Source organism: Calliopsis andreniformis, chromosome 8, assembly GCF_051401765.1.
Source record: "Calliopsis andreniformis isolate RMS-2024a chromosome 8, iyCalAndr_principal, whole genome shotgun sequence".
Classification (NCBI taxonomy): Eukaryota; Metazoa; Arthropoda; class Insecta; order Hymenoptera; family Andrenidae; genus Calliopsis; species Calliopsis andreniformis.
The window spans coordinates 597,444-615,709 of NC_135069.1; the positions used below are offsets into that span (position 1 = coordinate 597,444).

At 47.2% G+C, this 18,266-nt stretch overlaps 1 protein-coding gene and 1 long non-coding RNA gene across 6 annotated transcripts; one reads left to right on the forward strand and one right to left on the reverse strand.

The window, feature by feature from the left end:
• Window positions 1–454: 454 nt before the first annotated feature.
• Window positions 455–18,084, reverse strand: Chm (lysine acetyltransferase chameau). Of its 5 annotated transcripts, XM_076383495.1 has the most exons (14): window positions 17,933–18,084; window positions 17,604–17,772; window positions 17,307–17,495; window positions 16,984–17,229; window positions 16,644–16,907; window positions 16,382–16,561; window positions 15,301–15,658; window positions 14,931–15,225; window positions 14,619–14,863; window positions 14,349–14,535; window positions 4,398–4,491; window positions 1,404–1,550; window positions 1,214–1,320; window positions 455–710 (listed from the first exon to the last, which is right to left on the reverse strand). In XM_076383495.1, the coding sequence occupies exons 1-14, from the start codon at window positions 17,948–17,950 to the stop codon at window positions 588–590; spliced, it is 2,622 nt and encodes an 873-aa protein (XP_076239610.1). In that variant the 5' UTR covers window positions 17,951–18,084; the 3' UTR covers window positions 455–587. The 5 variants fall into 5 exon arrangements, with proteins under 5 accessions (XP_076239610.1, XP_076239608.1, XP_076239609.1 ...); XM_076383493.1 differs by having other exon boundaries at window positions 16,659–16,907; window positions 17,307–17,772; XM_076383494.1 differs by having other exon boundaries at window positions 15,301–15,589; window positions 17,307–17,772.
• On the forward strand, window positions 12,449–13,223 carry LOC143182509 (uncharacterized). The gene is made up of 2 exons (XR_013002456.1): window positions 12,449–12,847; window positions 13,164–13,223. It is a non-coding gene; the product is annotated as an uncharacterized LOC143182509 (long non-coding RNA).
• Window positions 18,085–18,266: the final 182 nt, after the last annotated feature.

Sequence of the window (18,266 nt, forward strand, 5' to 3'; positions counted from 1 at the left end):
TTCCAACTACAAAGTTTCCACAGCCAAGTGGAAGCATCGTTGCCGTGCATGCAACAGTTCTTCTTTTTCCATTTCCACGAGAAGGTTCACGAGGTCAAGCAACCCGATTCCCAGCGACGAGACTGACTTTCTGCCGATCGTACGTCATCGGGGTATTTGTGCGGCGATCGACCTCGGCTCCTCCGTGCTCCGAAGAGCAGGCGGCTCGGAGGAATTCCTTCAAGGATTTTCACGGGTTTTACCGATCGTTACGGGCATGAAATCCGCGCGGCGTAGCTTATGGGCTTCCTCGTCACGGTTCGTTCCGTGAAAGGCGAAAGACTAGCGTGGTTTCGGCAAGAAAAACCATCGCGGAGGAATAGCAGGGGCGAGGAAAAAGAAGAAGGAGCTGGGGTGGCAGGGAAAAAGCAAAGACGACGATGATGACACGACGACGGCGACGAGGAAAGAGATCGACCATCGTCCCAGGTTTACAGTCAAGAGCAAGTAGGAGAGACAGAGAGTGAATGAGGGGGAGGGGGAGGGGGAGGGGAAGGGAAAAGGGGAAGGTCGACGTCGTCGACATTCTGGGCTCCTGCTTGCAAACCTTAGTTCGAGGCGGAGGGCGTCTTGGGAGGCTGGAAGGGGTTCCATTTCAGACACTCCGGATCGATCTCTTTGTAGACGGGCCCCCGTCTCTTCACCCTCTCCTTGTAGTCGTCGATCACGTCCTGAAATTATTTCAATGGTTTTCCATTGGTCCGTTTTCCTTTTTTCCCTCCGTTCCGACAGCACGACTCGTTACGAGACCTTTCATTTTGCAGAACACCTCGGCGAATTTGATAAGAGGGACCAATCTGATGTTCTTCGTTCTTTGCTTTCGACGCGTTTCAATAATTCCACGTTTCGTTACGCTGCAATAAGCGAATAACGCGAGAGAGACCACTCGGGACTCGAATGTGGGGGCAGATTTAAATGGTAGAGTTGGAAAATCGAGCGCAAGATATAGATTTCTGATAGAGTTTCTGATTCTCGACGGCTCGCGGCGAAAGCTGTTGAATGTAATTTATGCACGTGCTAAGTTCAGAATCCCTGGACGATTTCTCGAGCGAGTCGTCATGACAGTGGACATTCACGAAGAGAAACGAGAGTCATATCTCACGGAAGCTAGGATGAGAATCTTACCCCTATCGTTATTATCCTCCAGATAATTTAGAATGACAAAGAGGTTTACCTGTTTCTTGAGAATGATATGCTTGCCCTTCCAGTATTTCATCATACCGAGGGCTTGTAGGGTGCTAACTATGTCGTACGAGTCGATGGCCATTTCCTTGCTTATGTCTGAAACAGACGATACGAGAACAGGGAAGTGACGATAGCATAGCTGAGAATCCTGAAACCGCAGAGGTGCCGTATCGTGATACCTTTAACGGAGAGTTCCTTGCCCCCAAAGTTGCAGAGGTACTGCAGCAAAACGTCCTTCCAGTAGCTGCGATACGAGATCAAGCCCAGATCCGACAGGGGTTTCTCTGGCGAACCGATCTTTTTCTCCACTCTGGTCAATAAGTAGCCTGCAAAAGAATACACACATTTCGTTAGAATAGACAGAAAGTTGAACTCATGTACGATACGGCACTGCTGATATCCGCCCGCTCGTGGTTGAATGTCCGTTCCGCCTCGCTTGTCTGGAGCATGGCTGGGAGGTGGGGCATCGAAGAAAAACGGATATATGTAGACCGAGGAACGTGCGAAGGCTATCGAATCGACTTCAAATGGACCAAATCTCGGGTACAGCTATTCCATTCAGCTGTCGTTTAGAGCGTCTGATGGACGCATTTCTGAGGCGACGAATATTGTAGTTATCGGTAAGAATGTCGAGAAGAGAGGATCTGCAATGGTACACGTGTGGCCTGATAACGTTTAAGGCTTCCTGTGTCGCGCGCGCGCGAACTGTTCGACTAATCGAATAAATTGCATGGATCTAGTCGACGCTGTAGTCCTATACAGATTTTTGCGTCCACGGGTCAGACGTTACACTCACGAGGAAGTTGAACGATCAGACCGGAATCCTCGCAAACGTGCTCCCAAAATAACCGCGGAATTCTCATTTAATCGAGATCAAGAAAAGAGAGCGTGCTCCCAGGTGTCGGAAAGGGAGACAGCAAAAAGGGGCGGGGAGATGATTTTCGTAGAGTAACCGAGGTAGCCCACGAGGGGACCGGTCCTGGGCTTACTCCAGGAGACCCGAGGCTCAAGAGTTCAACGACCATCCTGTTTCTCCTCCCCCTCCTCCTCCTCCTCCTCCTTCCTTCCCCCTATGGACCGTGCCAGGTTTTCGCGGGCAGAGAGGACAGTCCACCCTCTATCTCCACCCTCTCTCGACTCTTTTCCACCACTTCTTTTCCCAACGTCGCGCGCCTCTCTATTCTACCCGCAGCGATAACTTCGGTAGAGCGCATTCATTACGCGTCCCGTTCACAGTTTGCAGACTTTTGGGATCGGCGTGGAACGCCGGGCACCGAGGAGGTGGGTGGCGGAGGATCGAGGAAGAGGAGAAAACGCACAGTTGCTGGAAGACGCGAGAGAACAACGTCGCGGCGACGAGGGGTTGAAGAGGAAACGGCCAGGGGAGGGTGGATGGATCGGCATGACAGCAGCCCGGTCGGGGAATGCTCGTGGACTCTCTCGTCTCTCTCCTACGAGGAGGAAAAGGGCGTCGGTAGCCCTGCCAATCCTACGCCCTACGAAGTACCCGTGGGGCGAGGTCACGAGAGGTCATGCGATCGCGAGCCCTATGCCGTTCAAATCGAACCAGGTGGAAACCACTATAGGACCAGGCTTTGTTAGCACGCTACCCCCTCGCTAGAGGACCAAGGGAAACGCACGATTTCAAACTACCTAGTACATATTACCTCTGCAGAAAGACTGCTCAGACTATAAGTATATGAGTATCGTATAGCATTGCAAAAAGTATCGCTACGCAATGTTCGAACGCATTTATGCATTTTGCTAACTTCGATGGTTCCCCCGTTGCGACGCCGGCACGCGTTCTCCAAGCACGTGGTTCGCGCAACTTCGACCTAAAGAAGAGTTTCGCAAAGAACCGATGACGGTTTTGCCAGCGCGGAAGAAGCAGCAAGGTTGCAGAGCGGCTTGTCGGCTTCCTGGTAGAAATTCCATCGCAAGGTGCATCAGACACACCCCGTGCACGAGACGAATCCCGCGTGCGTGTGTAAGCTGGCAGCAGGTAGAGCGCGCGCGGCAGCGGGACAAACTCCACGGGGTTTGTGGGGGTCGATCGATGCGGCGAGACGCCGGGCGTCGCACTTTCTGCTAACCATTCCACTCCAACCTACACTCCACGCTATCCGTCACCACTACCACCGTGATCCTTCCCACCACCGGCCGATTCCAACTTGCCGTCTCTCGCTCCGCGGCAGCCCCTGCGGAAAACCCGCCAGGGCTAAACCACCCTCGTAGCCTCACCCCTTCTCTCTCCCGTCCCGCCGACGATACGATTCTCCGCGACTCCAGCGTCCGCATAGTACGTCGACCCACAACCCCAGCCGCCCACCCCTTGCCTCCCTCCTCCCTCCTCCCTCCTCCCACCTCTGTAGTCACGGCGTTACCCCTACGCGCGCCACTCACACTCCTGCCCCGACTCGTCGGCATCAATGAAAATGACGTCACGGCAAAAAGCTCACGTTTAATTATCAACGCTACGCTTCGCGGTGTACACGCGCCAGGAGAGGGGGGGATGGAGGGCAGAGCACAGTTTTCGAGGGAGCGCGTCTACGTCGCGGTGATGAGGACGAACGTCTCTCCTACCCTTGTCGCTTTCTTTCTTCCGCGACGTTCCCAAACGTTCCCAGACGTTCCCAGACGTTCCCAGACGTTCCCAGACGTCGTAAATAGGGGACAATGAAGGGAGAGATAGACGCTCTTTCCTTTATTTCGACGATTGAATCGTAAAGAAGCACTTGGCTCTGCGCGTCAATTCCCTAATCGTTTTTTCCTTCTCCTGTGTCCAGTGAGTTTACGATTACGTCGATTACGTCGATTACGCAATCCCCCACCCCATCGACACCTTGACGATGAATGAAGGTGTTCCTATTTCTAATGATCCACGAACGACAGCTAGGGCTTTTTAGAGGTATAGAATAGTGGATTCCCGTCTAACGACGATTGGAGTTTCTAATGACACGTGTCAGACGACAGCCCTCAATCGCAGTAACCGCAATCGTCGATGAAACCACAGCTCGGAAACCACGGAGGCGGCTCCTATAAACTACGCCTCCTAATTCGGTTATCCTTTCGATTTCGTTGAGAGATGTCGTCATCCCGTCGCCTTCCTCGCGCCAAGGTTGACTGGATGACGGACGAAGGAAAGGTAAAGAAACGATGTGCTCTATACTCACTGAAATCGATGAGTAGTCGGCCGTACCCCTGTCGCTGATAAGGCGGCAACGTGAGGATGCAGGAGACGTTGTAATTCAAGAAAGAGTTCTTTTCCTGAAACAGATTGGAATGCGACAGTGATTCATCGAGTCACTCGAATCGCGTTGTCGAATGATAAACCTCCAATCTTAGTGTGCCGCGATTCTGCGATTTTATTGTCCCGTATATAGGAAGATAACGTATGGAAAAACGAAATTACTCATTGTGTATTTGAAGCTCTACGGTGCCACGAGACGTTTCAAAGGTCGGGACGCACACGGACGTGTGCCAGAAACGTGTTTACGAGGAAAAGTCGAATAATATTTTCGTACAGCGCGTGTTAGCACACTCGACAAGCTTCGAACAGGCCGCGGATACAGCAGACACGATATTGCGAGTATTATGACGTTAATGCGACATGAAAATGCGTCGCAACCTTCGTCACTCAAAAACACAATGGATTAACGATATTTTGGACCGCGACAACGCTGCGTTCCAGGAAGCCGTAATATGTTTTATTAAACGTCTACCGCCTGCCATCCCTCCCTCTTCTACCAGGGGTCATGAATACGTATTCAAAGGGTGGTCAATGGGAGTCGAGTAAAGCAACATCCGAAAGTTGTACAGATAAAGTCTGTAATGTGGAGCACTGTGACCACGAAGCAAAGCGTTCATTTTACGAGAACATATTTTTATGTCAGAGTGGGCGTATACTTGTAGCGTGGGTTTTGAGCAAAAGATTAGATAAATTTCGATTGAAATTACATCTGTACGAAATCCATGGGCCTACCTCGTACGATAACACTCGGTGAAATTGAATCTTTAATTACGATGAGGTTTTCGTAGTCACGGAAATAATTCCAACGCGCAAATTATGTATATTCTCAGCAGGAAATTGCCAGACATAACGTTACTTGTTCCGCTAAAAATCGGAGTTCAGTCTTAAGGCGAAATTCGTCGCATCAAAATACATTGTATGACTGTCGGCGATCCCCTCGAAGCCAAAGCAACGCAAATGCAAGGAATCCTCCGTTAATCATTCTACGCCCCTCGAACCCATTCCACCGACCAACAACGGTCCCGGTACAACCCGAACACCCGGTATTTCCGGCCACGATGGCCGTGCTGTTGCTAACTGGCGAGTGGGGCAGCAACGGTTCGAAGGACACAACTCGAGAAGACTCGCCCATACTTGAGCAGGCGGTTGTGTGCGTCAACAACGGGGAGAAAGAAGATAGCCTAGGAGGAAGAGGAAGACCGAGGACCGAGGACCGAGGACCGAGGACCGAGGACCGAGGATCAGGCTAGAAGAAAGAAAGCGCAGATAGGAGAAGGATAGGTGTGGGTCCTATGGACGATCCTTGCCGATACATTCCTTCAATAAACTAATCAGCCATCGGCTAAGCGAAAGGACCCGCTGCTAAACGAATTACAGAGAGAATCCTATGGGTGAACTTCAGAGGACGAAGAAGCGTTAGCAGACGAATAAGGAAAGACAGGAGGTGGAAGCAAGAGAGCAGATGCAGAAGGTAGAGGGAAGAAGAGAAGGATAGGGGGAATCTGGGCCCCGCGACGTCCTTGGGCCAGTAGTCTCTGCTCCACTCAGACACGTCTCGACATCCCCACCGTGCCCCCTTGCCGCGAGAAAGGCCGTAGCGTGTCGCTTTTCCTCGTGGTTTCCCTTTTTTTCGTTGGTTCAATGGGAGTCCCATCGTGGCGACAGGAACGATTCGACGAAATCGATCGTCGGTAAAGGACGTTGAGTCACGTCGCGGAGAAACGGACCGTATCGAGTTTCCGTTTAAGGAGAGGAAAAGCGTGAATTGCGACCGATTAATATTCGAGGTCGGTTACCCGCTGCCCTTCTGACTTCAGATTCCCTCCGACGAGGAATTTCGAAAATGCTGCTCTCGTTCAGGCGAGCCATGAGTTTCTTCCATAAGTACGGTTCCGAGGAACCGATATATGTTAGCTTCTTCTCCTTTTGCAGACAGACGTGCCCATGCACAGTAGAAGCAGCGTTGAATTCCCAATCTCCCGGCGGGAGCTAATGCATTTTTATTCATCCATCGAAAACTTGATAAATCCTTGGGTATCGTTTAATCTTGTCCCCGAAGGATTCGTGGCTGTGGCCAATGCGTATAATTCTCGAAGAGAACTTCTGAGGCGTTGAACACGAGAAAGTAAATGTATCAAAAGCAAGTCGTCGGTGATAAGGTTTCCGCGGAACTTGGCCTCTTCCAACGAACGATCGGCGCGCACGGTTATCGATCGTGGTCGCTGAAAGGAGTCACGACGCATCCAGTCGTGTCGATCGTAAAAGGTTTCCAATCGGTCAGTATCCTTTCCTGCGTATCGCCGTGCCATAAGGCCAGAGCGAGCGAGCAGCGAACGAGCAGCGAGCGAGCAGCGCACGTGCAATGATAGAGGCATTGGAACGCGAGCTAGCAAATAGCCAAGCCAGCCATCCGTCGTATATAGTATGTATGTATCTGCTTCGTTCCTCGCGCGCTCGTAAACACGTCGCACCAGGCGTTGTCGGCGTGCAAGAAGCCAGCGCGCGTAGGTGAACGAACGTCTGTACCGTCACCGCGCAGATAAGTCGAATAAAATAAGTACCGCTGCCTCCTTCTGTTGTCGAACTTGACACGACTAAACGTTATGCCCTTTCTTCGTCACATTTTTAAACAATTCTTATACTTACTTTCAGAATGTATGTTGAAGGGTATAAGAGAAACGATTGAGTCAATGGAACGTTGAACGCGTAGGCTATTTGGTGTGGGTCTCACCCATTTTGCGAATTCTTCGATCGCGTGCAAGACGCGATGTGAACGTCGCTTAAAGGTTACACAGCTTCTCGCGACGGTCACTTCTATATTTAGATGCACCGAGTTTCCTCCTCCACTTTCTTTATACCGAACAAAGCGTTCCTCTTAATATACAAGGTGTACCAAAAGTTTCAAATACTTTCAAAGGATTCTATTACCGTAGGTGAAAGGAGGTTTTCGCTTGAGAAAATAGCATGTCTAAGTCTAAGCAGAAATGTTTGTCTAGCAGTATGGCGAAAGTTTGTTTTCAATATATTGGAAATAAGTCGATTCGTGAAAAATGAGCCGGCGATGCAATTGCTCCATTATTAGCTACAACAATGAAGCCTTGTGGAAAGAGGGAAACTCTCCGAATCGATGTTCAATGAATGTAACGTCGGCGATGCCTATCAGTTCCGATGAAACGGTGAACACTGCTGACGTTGGCGTATTTTAATCCCATTCACGCGTACTAATATAGGGTGATCGAGTACGCCACGGAGGTTGCCAGAAACGGAGCACGGGTTTTCCCCCAAGAGATGTATTTCTGTCCGTCGAATTCGGAGCAGTAGTCTCGGAAACAGTCGATCGATCGCGGAATCGTAGCTTGTTCAATGCTGTCTGGATACAGGCAAGTTAACGATGAAATAAAATGTCACTATTCGACAGAAATAAGCTCGAGACTAGCTCGCTTCATCCCCTGTTACAAAGGTCAAGGTCTAAACGAAAACGACAAGCCACATCCAAGGAAATCCATTGACGCCGGTGGAATTGTAGCGTGCGCAAAGACAGAATCGAGAGCGAGCAGGAAGCTTAGCCACGTGGATTTTTCTCGACTGCTGCGAGACTGGGTGGGTCGGGGGCGGCGAAGGTGACACGGGAAACTGGAAACCACCACGGTATACTTGCGGCTCTCTGTCACGAGACACGACATGGATAATGACATCGTGGTCAAGTACGCGCGAGAATACGAGGAGATGGAGCTCGAGTAAAATTCACGATGACGAGAAGGAAGAATTAGGGAACTAGAGCTAGGGGCTACGGCTAGAGCTGGAGCTGGAGCTGGAGCTGGAGATAGGGTTAGGGCTAGGGCTAGGGCTAGAGCAAGCACTAGGCGCTACCCTACCCCAACTATTAGGGACGACGCGGTGTATTCGGCGGGATTTGGTCGTGTGAACAGGACTGTCTGGCATCGATCGACTCCAGTCAGGGTGAGGTTTTGCAGGGAGGAAAGAGGGGCGGCCGAGGGGAAGTTCGACCGAGGTGGATAGAGGGTTGGGCGAGCCTACCCCAACCTCTTCTCCAAGAGGCCGCCGCGTATCGTATCGACGACCTCTACTACTACTCGTCCTCGTACTCCCGGTGTTACCCTACGTCATCCCTTTCCTTTTCTGCTTGCCTGGCTGCAGTCCCTTTCGCGCCACCCCTCCTGCCATGTTCTCTCCTTTCCATCTCACACCCTATGTCTGCGGGATATTTTTAAGGAAAATTGACCGACCCTCTGACTGCTTTTCTTGCCGCAGCTTTCCTCTTTGTCCACTTCGCACCCCGCCTGTCCTTCCCATCATCCTCCCCTCTGCGATTTTTCCTTTCCCCCTCCGGTTCGACCACCTTCGGTCGTTCAACTCCGAAATTTTCGTCGGCTTTCTTTGCCGTCTTCTCCCCCTTCTTCTTTCTCTCGTTCAGAGCCCAGCCTTGCTTCGCGATTCTTTTAGAGAAATTTCATGATAAATACATTTATCTTCGAAATCGAGTTTCTCTCCATTCAAAGAGATCCGCCGCGCCGGCGTTTGTGTTTCACCCCCTTCTATCCACAATCCTCGTCCTCTTCGTTCGCTCTTCAGGTACCCTCTGTTTGATCCTTTCCTTCTTTACATAGGCGTTCAGATATAAACGCCTCGGGATCCAACTATTTACGCGTTATGTACACCGAGCCCTTCACGAAGTCCTCGTCGTTCTTTGAAAGGGTACGAGTACGCTTCCCTCGCTAAATTTGCCCCTTTTAGATTCCAATTACCGCGTTAACGGCTGCTACAATAAAAATCGTTTTCACCGTGTATCGACGAGTGCCTCCTCGAGAACTCTATTATCAAAATTTTCGCCTGATTCGCGATATGATCGCTAGTCTCTTTAGCCGATAGAGGTAGCATTCGTGGCTAAAACGCTACACGTGAGTTCTCATGGACTCTCAAAGGACGAGCATCCGTCCTTTCGTTGCCTTTTTTATCGGGTCACAATCCTCCTCTTCGCCTCCTCTTCGCCTCCTCTTCGCCTCCTCTTCGCCTCCTCGCTTTTTATCCGTCTTCGTGCAGGTTTTGCGGGATTCTCTTCACTTTTTTAGAGATACAAACGTTGTTGAACTTCGTCTATTTATTACATTACACAGGGGATTGGTCTATCCTCTTTTTCAGATGCTCCAGAGATGCTTCTTCCTTAATCCTTTTCTCGCTGCGGCTCCCCTTTTACGTGTTTCTTTTTTCTTCTCTGATTCTACGCGCTCTTCATTCCTAGAAGGCACGCTCGTTCCATTTCTGTATGCATTATTCAGGGCCATATACAGCGGAACGGTTCGTGACGGGCTAACTGGCGCACCGCCGGAAGTTAGTCAAACGAGGCCCGCGTAGCTGGTGGATCGTCGCGTCTCCACGGATACCACCGTTTGCTAATTTTCGCCAGCCCATTCCCAAAGTCACTCCTCGAAAATTCCCCTTTTCACTGTTTAACTTCCCTGAACACTGAGAGATTCCTGATAACTCAAAGCAAATACATACTTTTAAAACGATATCTGCACCACAACAGAGATTCTGGATTTCGAAATCGTCCACTCCACATATTGCACTGATGTGAATTATAGAACTGCTGCCAGCTCCGAGTCAGTCGTATTTCCCAATCTCACCGAGGAGCTTCGCGATCGGTCCTCGGTGTTAATTTTCTCGCGGGATATCCATCCTATATGCATTGCTCCTAGGCCACAGATTCGACTAGATATTCGACTAGATATTCTCGAAGCGCTCGAGACTTAGACTGTGTAAGAATTCGATAGCAAACGTGATCAGAATATCCTCGATTTTGCGCAGCAGATTTATTTCTCGTGGCTTTTAAGAGGTTCATTCGTTCCCTTAAAAGATACTCTTTCATCCGTATCATGGTACGCGCGAAAGGACAAACGGTGTATTGTGGTGTAGGTGCTGGTGTTCGACATGCGTGTCGTGTTCTTCGGTTGTCGTTCTTTTTCCCCACTTCCCTTCCCTCTTTCTTCACGCGGGGTCCTGTCTGGAATACCTACGTAAGAGGATACGTCGTCGTCGTCTCGGTCGCTCGGAACATGGAGCTGCATATTCGCGGCTCGGGTATTCTCGCTGCTCTCGATACTGCTCAACGTTCCAGGATCGCGAGGATGTATTGGAAGTGGATACATCTTCATCGACGCGTTAATTGCGGGGTTTTGTTTCTAAAAGATATCGAATTTCCTCCGTTGCTGGGGAGCAGCAGCTTCTTGGCTTTCCTTCCATACTGGGAATGTTTCTAGGCCTCCGATTGCTCTGACGTGCTTCAGCTAGCGTTGATGCATCAACAAAAGGTGAGAGGTTTCCTTTTTATGATCCGTTAATATTCGAGGATCATAAGGATCCTCTCGATTACACAGGCCTGTCCATAATCCGATATAATCGAGATATAGCCGATGACCAGCGAATCACGAACGAAGGCTATCGAAATTCTGGTTTCGCTAAGGAACCCTCCTCTGATCTTCGGGACAGTAGAAGCCACAAGGATTTTAGGAACAGGACAGGGCCCCGTTGTGCGTATCTCGAACCCGATGGCCCCGAAGGCCCCGAAAACCGGTTCCGTCTGGATTTCACGTGACAAGCGTTTCTCCTTTTTCGGGGATCCAAAGGAATACGACTTTTCGGCTATATACGTATACATATGTAAGCCGTATTCCATTATGATTACGGCCATTATCGTCCACGTCGTAAACAGCAATTATAAGCGTCCGGTTGAAACGTATTTAATCCCCAAGATGTTGCATGCTCTTTAGCAGAAACGCATTTCTTCTTCACCGTTCGTATATTAGAATTAAATCAGAAAGCTCTGCTAAGAGACCACCTCTGTCCTGTCGTTTGCAAAAAGATATCACCTAATTGTGCCGGGTCAGAGGAATCGTACAAGGTCAGAGGAAGCGTTTTCGAAATTCGTCGCGGAAGCGAATTCTTTCATGTCTCAGTAGGCAGAACGGAAGCTGGAAATGTTCACGCCTCGATTCGACCCCCTCGATTTCTGCTCGGCTGGCTCAGAATTGATCAAAATTCTACGTCACACGCAGGATCAGCGAGACGAGCTGCGCGCAAATGCGGTAAAAAGCGGCGCGGCGCGGCGCGGCGCGGCGCGGCGCGGCGCGGGTGTTTCAGCGAAAATTTATAAGCTCATCCAAGCTGCTCGCGTTTACCTACTTCCCCTGGCTCTTTAGTCCCAATGACGGGCGATCATTCAAGGTCGCCGGTGGCATCGTTCAAGGTCAACCGTGTCTAGATCCCGCTTGTTACTACCATTCGATGCGCGGGGTCAACGATCGGATTACTCCAAGGTCAACGCCCACTTCGACCGGGTCAATGGCCTCGAGACTCAAGGCCAACGTCCGGATTATTCGAGGTCAAGCCGAGGAGACCGCAAGACGCGAAGGAGGAATATATCTATGCGCGCTACTGGATACTCGGGTCGATGGATTGCGCGAGCGCGTTCGAGGAAGGTGAGAAAGATCCTTCGTTTAAGCAACGACAAAGAAGGTTTCTTTGGGACGATCACGAGAAGAAGAAATATTAAAGAACAATTGTTTTCGAGCACTTGCAAAGCAGAAGACCGACTGAGGAACAAGGTAAATTGTTTCCCAAATGTATATTTGCCATGATGCAAGAAGCATCGACCAGAGGACAGCAGAAGGGTGAAATGCAAGGTGGTCAGCAGGGTCATAGGTGACGAAAAAGTTACGAAAAAAGTCGAAAGCATAGACTAAGGGAGATCCAGACATCGAAAAGAAAGAGAGACAAAAGTAAGAAGAAAATCGAGAACAAAGAAAAAGATGCATAGAGTGAGGAGAAAGAGAAAGCGAGTATGGAACGAGGCGAGAGAGGAGGAGGAGGAGGAGGAGGAGGAGGAGGAGGAGGAGGAGGAGGAGGAGGAGGAGGAGGAGGAGGAGGAGGAGGAAATAATAACGACCCCGACGTCGCAGTGCCGCAGAAAGGTTGACGACCTGATGCCAGGCCAGGCGACGCCCTCTCTCCCCTTACCGCACAGCCACCCCTTCTCCAACCTCCTCTGCAACCACCATCCCCCTTTTGCAGCTACCACCACCGTCGTCGTCATCCCCCACTCGGCTAAAAACCACCCACCTGGTACTGCACGTCGTAAGCGCATAGCGTACGTACGCCAGTGCCACCCACCCCCGTTATCCCTTCTCTCTACGTCGCAACCGCCACCACCGGCATCACCCCACGACCGTCTGGCCAGGGTCGGGGTCATTGAACGTCTATAAAGATTTTGACTCCGCGTTGCTGGTGCTGGTGCTGCTGTGCCGCCACTGCGGATGCAGGAAGCGTCGACCTCCGCGGGGTACGCCCTTTTGTAAGGTGTGTAACGCAATCTGCTACCCGGCTAAGAACATTCTAAGCTCTTTCTTCGAATTCGAGCGAAACAATCAATGCCACAATTATTGCATTCCAATATGACTAGTCACCGAACATTATTACTATCGCAGAATTTGGGGGATGATCAATGTTTCATATCTTTTTGAAAATTTTCGGACTGTTTGGAGAATTCAACAATTTTGATGGGCAAATTTTTCAGGCAATTTTTCAAAACGGGCTGAGAGTTTCAAACAAGAATGCAAAAAAGTATGGAAAATCTATAAAAGAGAAATTCAATTAAAACCGCTTGGAATTTTAGGAGAAAAGTCTAGATGACTTCTGAGTGCCTAAAACGACCGTCCAAGAGGAAAGAGCTCACGAAGAAGAAAGAAAATGAAAGAGATAGACAAACGTTCAGTCGGGTTGGAGGAAAATTTTCGTCACCCACCTCCGAAGGGGCGGGTGGGTGTGGATCGACGCGTCTTGCCAGGGTCAGAGGTCGTTGAACGGCGGTAAAGATTTCGACTCCGACGATGCTGTTCCACAGTAAATAGGCGTGCGTAACGCTCTCCCAGCGACCTCCTGGGCGACCAAACCACGAGTATGTACTCGGCTAAACAGGGGTCAGAGAAACACCCTTTCTACGATACATACACACACCCTTGTTGCGTTTAATCCCTACACAGCAGACGAATGCCATTACGGCCACGATGAACCACAAAACAGAAATAAAAGTACCTGAGTCCTCTCGAATATGTAGTAGGTCAATAACTAAAGAATAAAAAACGTTCAATTCCAAGAAAACAACTGAGAGCACCCTTTTTATACCAATATCCTATTCTTTATCCCAAAATCGGCAAGTCTACATTTTTAAATTAATACCTTCTTGCATGAAAACTACAGAAAATGGTAAAGCGTAAATAAAACTTGCACTCGTAAGTGTCCATCGACAGGATTCATGACCTGTCGTTAATGGAAAGAGTGCACGCAGAGGTAAGACGTCATTGTATAATTAGTTAAATGATATTAATATTAGCGACAGGAGACGCTACCGCGTAAACTTAGGTCCCGTTTACGCAAGTGCTAACCGACAGAAAAGTACAGTCAGACACCATCGTCCGCGCACAGCCGTCCACGTATACGCACGTGCTTCGCATTAATATCTCTCCAGATAGCTTGTCGCAACCATGCCAATACCAACGCCTTGAAAACCTTCCTTTTGTACTTTGCTTGATTTTATTTCTCAATTGTGTCTGGAATGGGCGACGAGTTCGCCAAGTTCGTCAAGCTTTAAAACCTACTCTCTCTTATCTTGCTACTATTGTTGCTTAATTTTGTTAACTTTCCATTTATAAGAATAATTTAAGAAGAGAATATCTGTGATAAACATGTCGCAGTAGAGAGATAATCGTACGTTTTTCTCTCGTTAAAAGTTATAAGATACCCAAGAGACAGTCCATAGCATGAATATTAAGAAAAAGGTAAAATAAAAAGACAGACTCACCTTACTGAAGTAACCGACTGTATGACACCCCTCCGAATCACCGATCGTCATCACGTAGAAAAGAAAAGGCTCTACATCATAGTACAATGTCTTGTGGTCCAAAAAGAACTTTGCCAGTAAACAGAGATTCTGGCAGTACTGTTTGTAGCGTTTGCCATCCACTTCCCATACACCTATTTTATCCTTTCTGTTTTACAAACAAAGTAAACAAGATATAGCAATTGTCTACAAGTTTGCTCAGATATACCACATTGTATTTTTTCTACTAACCTGTACACTTCATGGCCAGGTGGATGCCTCCATAAACACTTTTCTCGATGTCTCCTGAGTACTTGCCGACTTTTTGCGTATCTCAAACAATATTCGCACAAATATAATTTTGGTGCGCGACTGAACTCTTCGGGATATGGACTTTGGTACCACACTTCCATTTCCCATTTTCCCATTTCAATAACTCGCGTTCCCCCACCGTTTCGACCTTCTCCATCGTAATCCAACTCTTTCAATTCTTTTTCCTTCATAAACATACATATTTTAGACTAGATCAACAAATAAAAGTATAAAGTAGAGAGTTCAACCTACGATCTTTTCACTGGCAATCGCCTGTGCTTCCATAAACAACTTCAAATCATAATCTGGCGTTAGATTTGTTAACCGCGGCTGTCGATCTTTCTCGTTTCCTTGAAGTTCACTACTGCTATCGCTTTCATTACCATCAGCAGTATTTCCTTTCCATTTACTTCTTAATTCTCTAACTTTAAGCTGGTAGTTACGTTGCTCTGTCGTTTGATGCACTCCTTTTGGAGACTTCTTGGCTAAACACGCTATAGCTTTCTTTCGTTCTTCTTCGCGTTTTTTCCTTTCTTTATAGAACTCACTGCAATAAAAACATGTGTTAGTATCTGTTCATAAGAACGATACGATATTTCTTTCGCACAGAAAAATAACTTACACGCAAGCCTGTGGTGTCGTGTTATGATACAAGGGACAAGCTTCTAAAGTAAAGTGCGAGTCCAACTTTCCAGAAAGATGACCTCGAGAGTCGCAAGTCGGCGCTAAAGGACATTCTCTCTCCTTGGTAACGCGTGCACGACCGTAATTCCCTTGGCCAGACCTTCCTCCAGTGGTGTTGGTAGTGCCACTGTTCTGCGGTACTCTGTTGGTACCGGAAGAGTGTCTGGCGGCGGTACTAGGTCCAGCGCGTTTAACTGGCGATTTGCTGGTACTCCTCTTGCTCTCAGCTACTCTCGATAAATCACACCGGATCAGCGGAATTTGCAGGATACGCTTACACGCTACCGTTTCCGTACCTGAGAACCATACTGCCGCCGTAAGCAAAAAGACTGTATCTGCATCTTAGGACACCTTGGACACATGCTTTTTTGTATACGAAATGCTTTTTGTCCCATCGACCACTGGATTCCTACGAGCCACATATATATATATATATATACACATATATATGTCCAATCCATCCATCCAGAACCGCAAATACTGCTTTTTTGTGTTAAGGAGGCAGCATAGAGTCCTAAATCCACCGCCTGCACAACCTTTCTCTACCCGCCTCTTTTTCACATATTCATGCTACGTCGATTTCTCTTTTACTCTTTAACTATCGAAACTACTTGAGAACGGTGGTGCTACCAATAACAATTTATCTATGCGTCAAGACAAGTGTAGTCGTAACGAAGGGTCGATAGGAAATACTACAGAATTTGTAGGAAGATAGAAAGGAGAATATCAGTTGGTTAGTCTACCTAATTTCTAAACTTTCCTTCACTCGGAAAACGTAGGAATAGAAAATAATAAACAATATCATAACAGGAACATGTATCAACTAATATGAACCAAACACAATATAAACATATTACCAATAATTGTATAGGTTTGCTAAAATGTTAAAGAGCATTCGCTTCAGAAGTACTACATACTCAAAATAAAAACTCAATGCATAAAAGGATGGACAAACAGTTGCAAATTAGTAATTAAATATTATGCCCTACAATAATTTAATCGCTATAATACATTCGTACCTGCATCAGATTCTGAGTCACTGGCTGCTTTTGCTTGCAGTTGAAGTAATTTACTTCCTTTCCTTGTCTGCAACTTCCGTTTACCTTTAGTTGCTCCTTTTGCAGTGCCTGTTTCTCCATGCTCGTCTATTTCCTTTTCACTGGCAGATGCGTCAGCTTCATCTTCACTTTTTACTACAGCTGTAAATAAAGGAATACCTTCAGTAATATGATTCTACAATTCTATGCCTAATACTTAGTCACTCATCGAGCATTCATTTACTTTGTCGTTTTGTACATTTCTGTGGTTTTACGGGCGCTACTGTTGCCGATGGTCGCTTTGGTGGAGCGTTTGTAGTTGGAATTATTGATACACTAGGTTGAGTATCCTTTTTCTTCGTTTGAGGCTGCGGACTTGCAACACTTTCCGACGATTCGGAATCTGTGCTACTGTCCGAGGAGCCAGAGGAACCTGATCCTGCAGAACAACTCTTTGAACTTGCAGAGCTGTCTGACTTTTGTGGCTGTGCTGATTTTGCTAACAAACCTGATACAATAAGACCATTTATTTAGGAAATCTAAATAATATCCAAAATACAAACAAAGTGTTTCATGATACTTACTAGATCTACTTGGAGCAACAGTTTTTTGTTTTGTATCATTAGGTTTGGCTTTTAGTTGCTGAGTTTTACTGTATTTTGCAGAATTGTTTGCTGGCTTTGCTGCATTAGCCTTTACTGGAATACCACTATCACTTTCACTACTATTTTCTGGACTGAATATACTTTTTTTCTTTAATTTCTTTTGCACAGGTTCTGATGTTGCTTTTATAGATTTTTCAGGTCCTTTTCCATTGGCACTTGTTGAAGCTGAAAAGTACAACATTTACATCATTAACAGAGAAAATTAATTCTAGATTGGTGCTTTTAAAGGTATGTCTTCTTACCAGATGGCTTGTTTAACTTGTTGACAACTGGTTTAGAAGCTTGCGTATTCTTCTGTTGTCCAGAAGCAGCTGCTGATTTAGGAGGTGGTCTCTGTTGTTTAACAACAGGTGCAATTGTAGCAGTAGCTTTAGGTTTAGCTGGAGGTTTCCTCTTTGCAGATTTTGCTTTACTTGGTGATTCCTCAGATTCTGAGGAATATACAACAGGCCTAGTTTTAGATGGTAATCTTTCTTTATTTTTATTTTCTGCTGAAGCAGTTGGAGCTACTTCAGCTTTAGATTTGCCATGGCGGTTACCAGGAAATGGAGTTTTTTTCTTGGTTCTTTCTATATCAGATGCTTTTTGACTATTAGCAGAACTACTTGAATTTTCAGAGTCAGATGAGCTGGATTCACTGCCAGAACTTGAGGAACTACTAGATGAGGACCCAGAGCTGGTTGTTGAAGTAGACTCTGAGCTAGTAGTCTGTCAATTGATAATTACATTATATTTATTCAGTCAAAATGTTTCTATGACATATAGGCTGATTCTGAAGTTACAAATTTACTTCAAACATTTAATATTATAAAGGTGCCAATGATTTGATAAAAAGTATAATCATATAACCTCTATGGAAAGTACATACCTTGCGTTTCGGAGTCATTTCTACTGTGCTACCTTTTAAAAAGTGAACAAATTACACTTAACATCATTTCTGCAATTCGTACTATGCTTTTCCACAACATGTACGTTATACAAATTATTTACAGAAATAGACTTTCCATTTTCTGCTCTGACTTAAGCTGTCTTATACTACAAACACAACAAACTGATCACGTAATGAAATATTGTTCCATTATGTGCGCATGCGTGATGCCATAAATATAGTATAAGATTAGATATGAAACCTTATACATTGTCGTGTCATGTGTTTATGGATTCATGCGGACTGATGCAAAGTGCAGATAATTACGAGTGCA

Bases quoted from the DNA above. Each gene is read 5' to 3' on its own strand.
- Chm (XM_076383492.1), bottom strand. The intron at 16,908-16,983 runs GTAAGTATCATG...TTATTGTATCAG, and splicing joins TGTTGCTCCAAGTAGATCTA to GTTTGTTAGCAAAATCAGCA. The intron at 4,492-14,348 runs GTGAGTCTGTCT...AATCTGTTTCAG, and splicing joins CAGTCGGTTACTTCAGTAAG to GAAAAGAACTCTTTCTTGAA.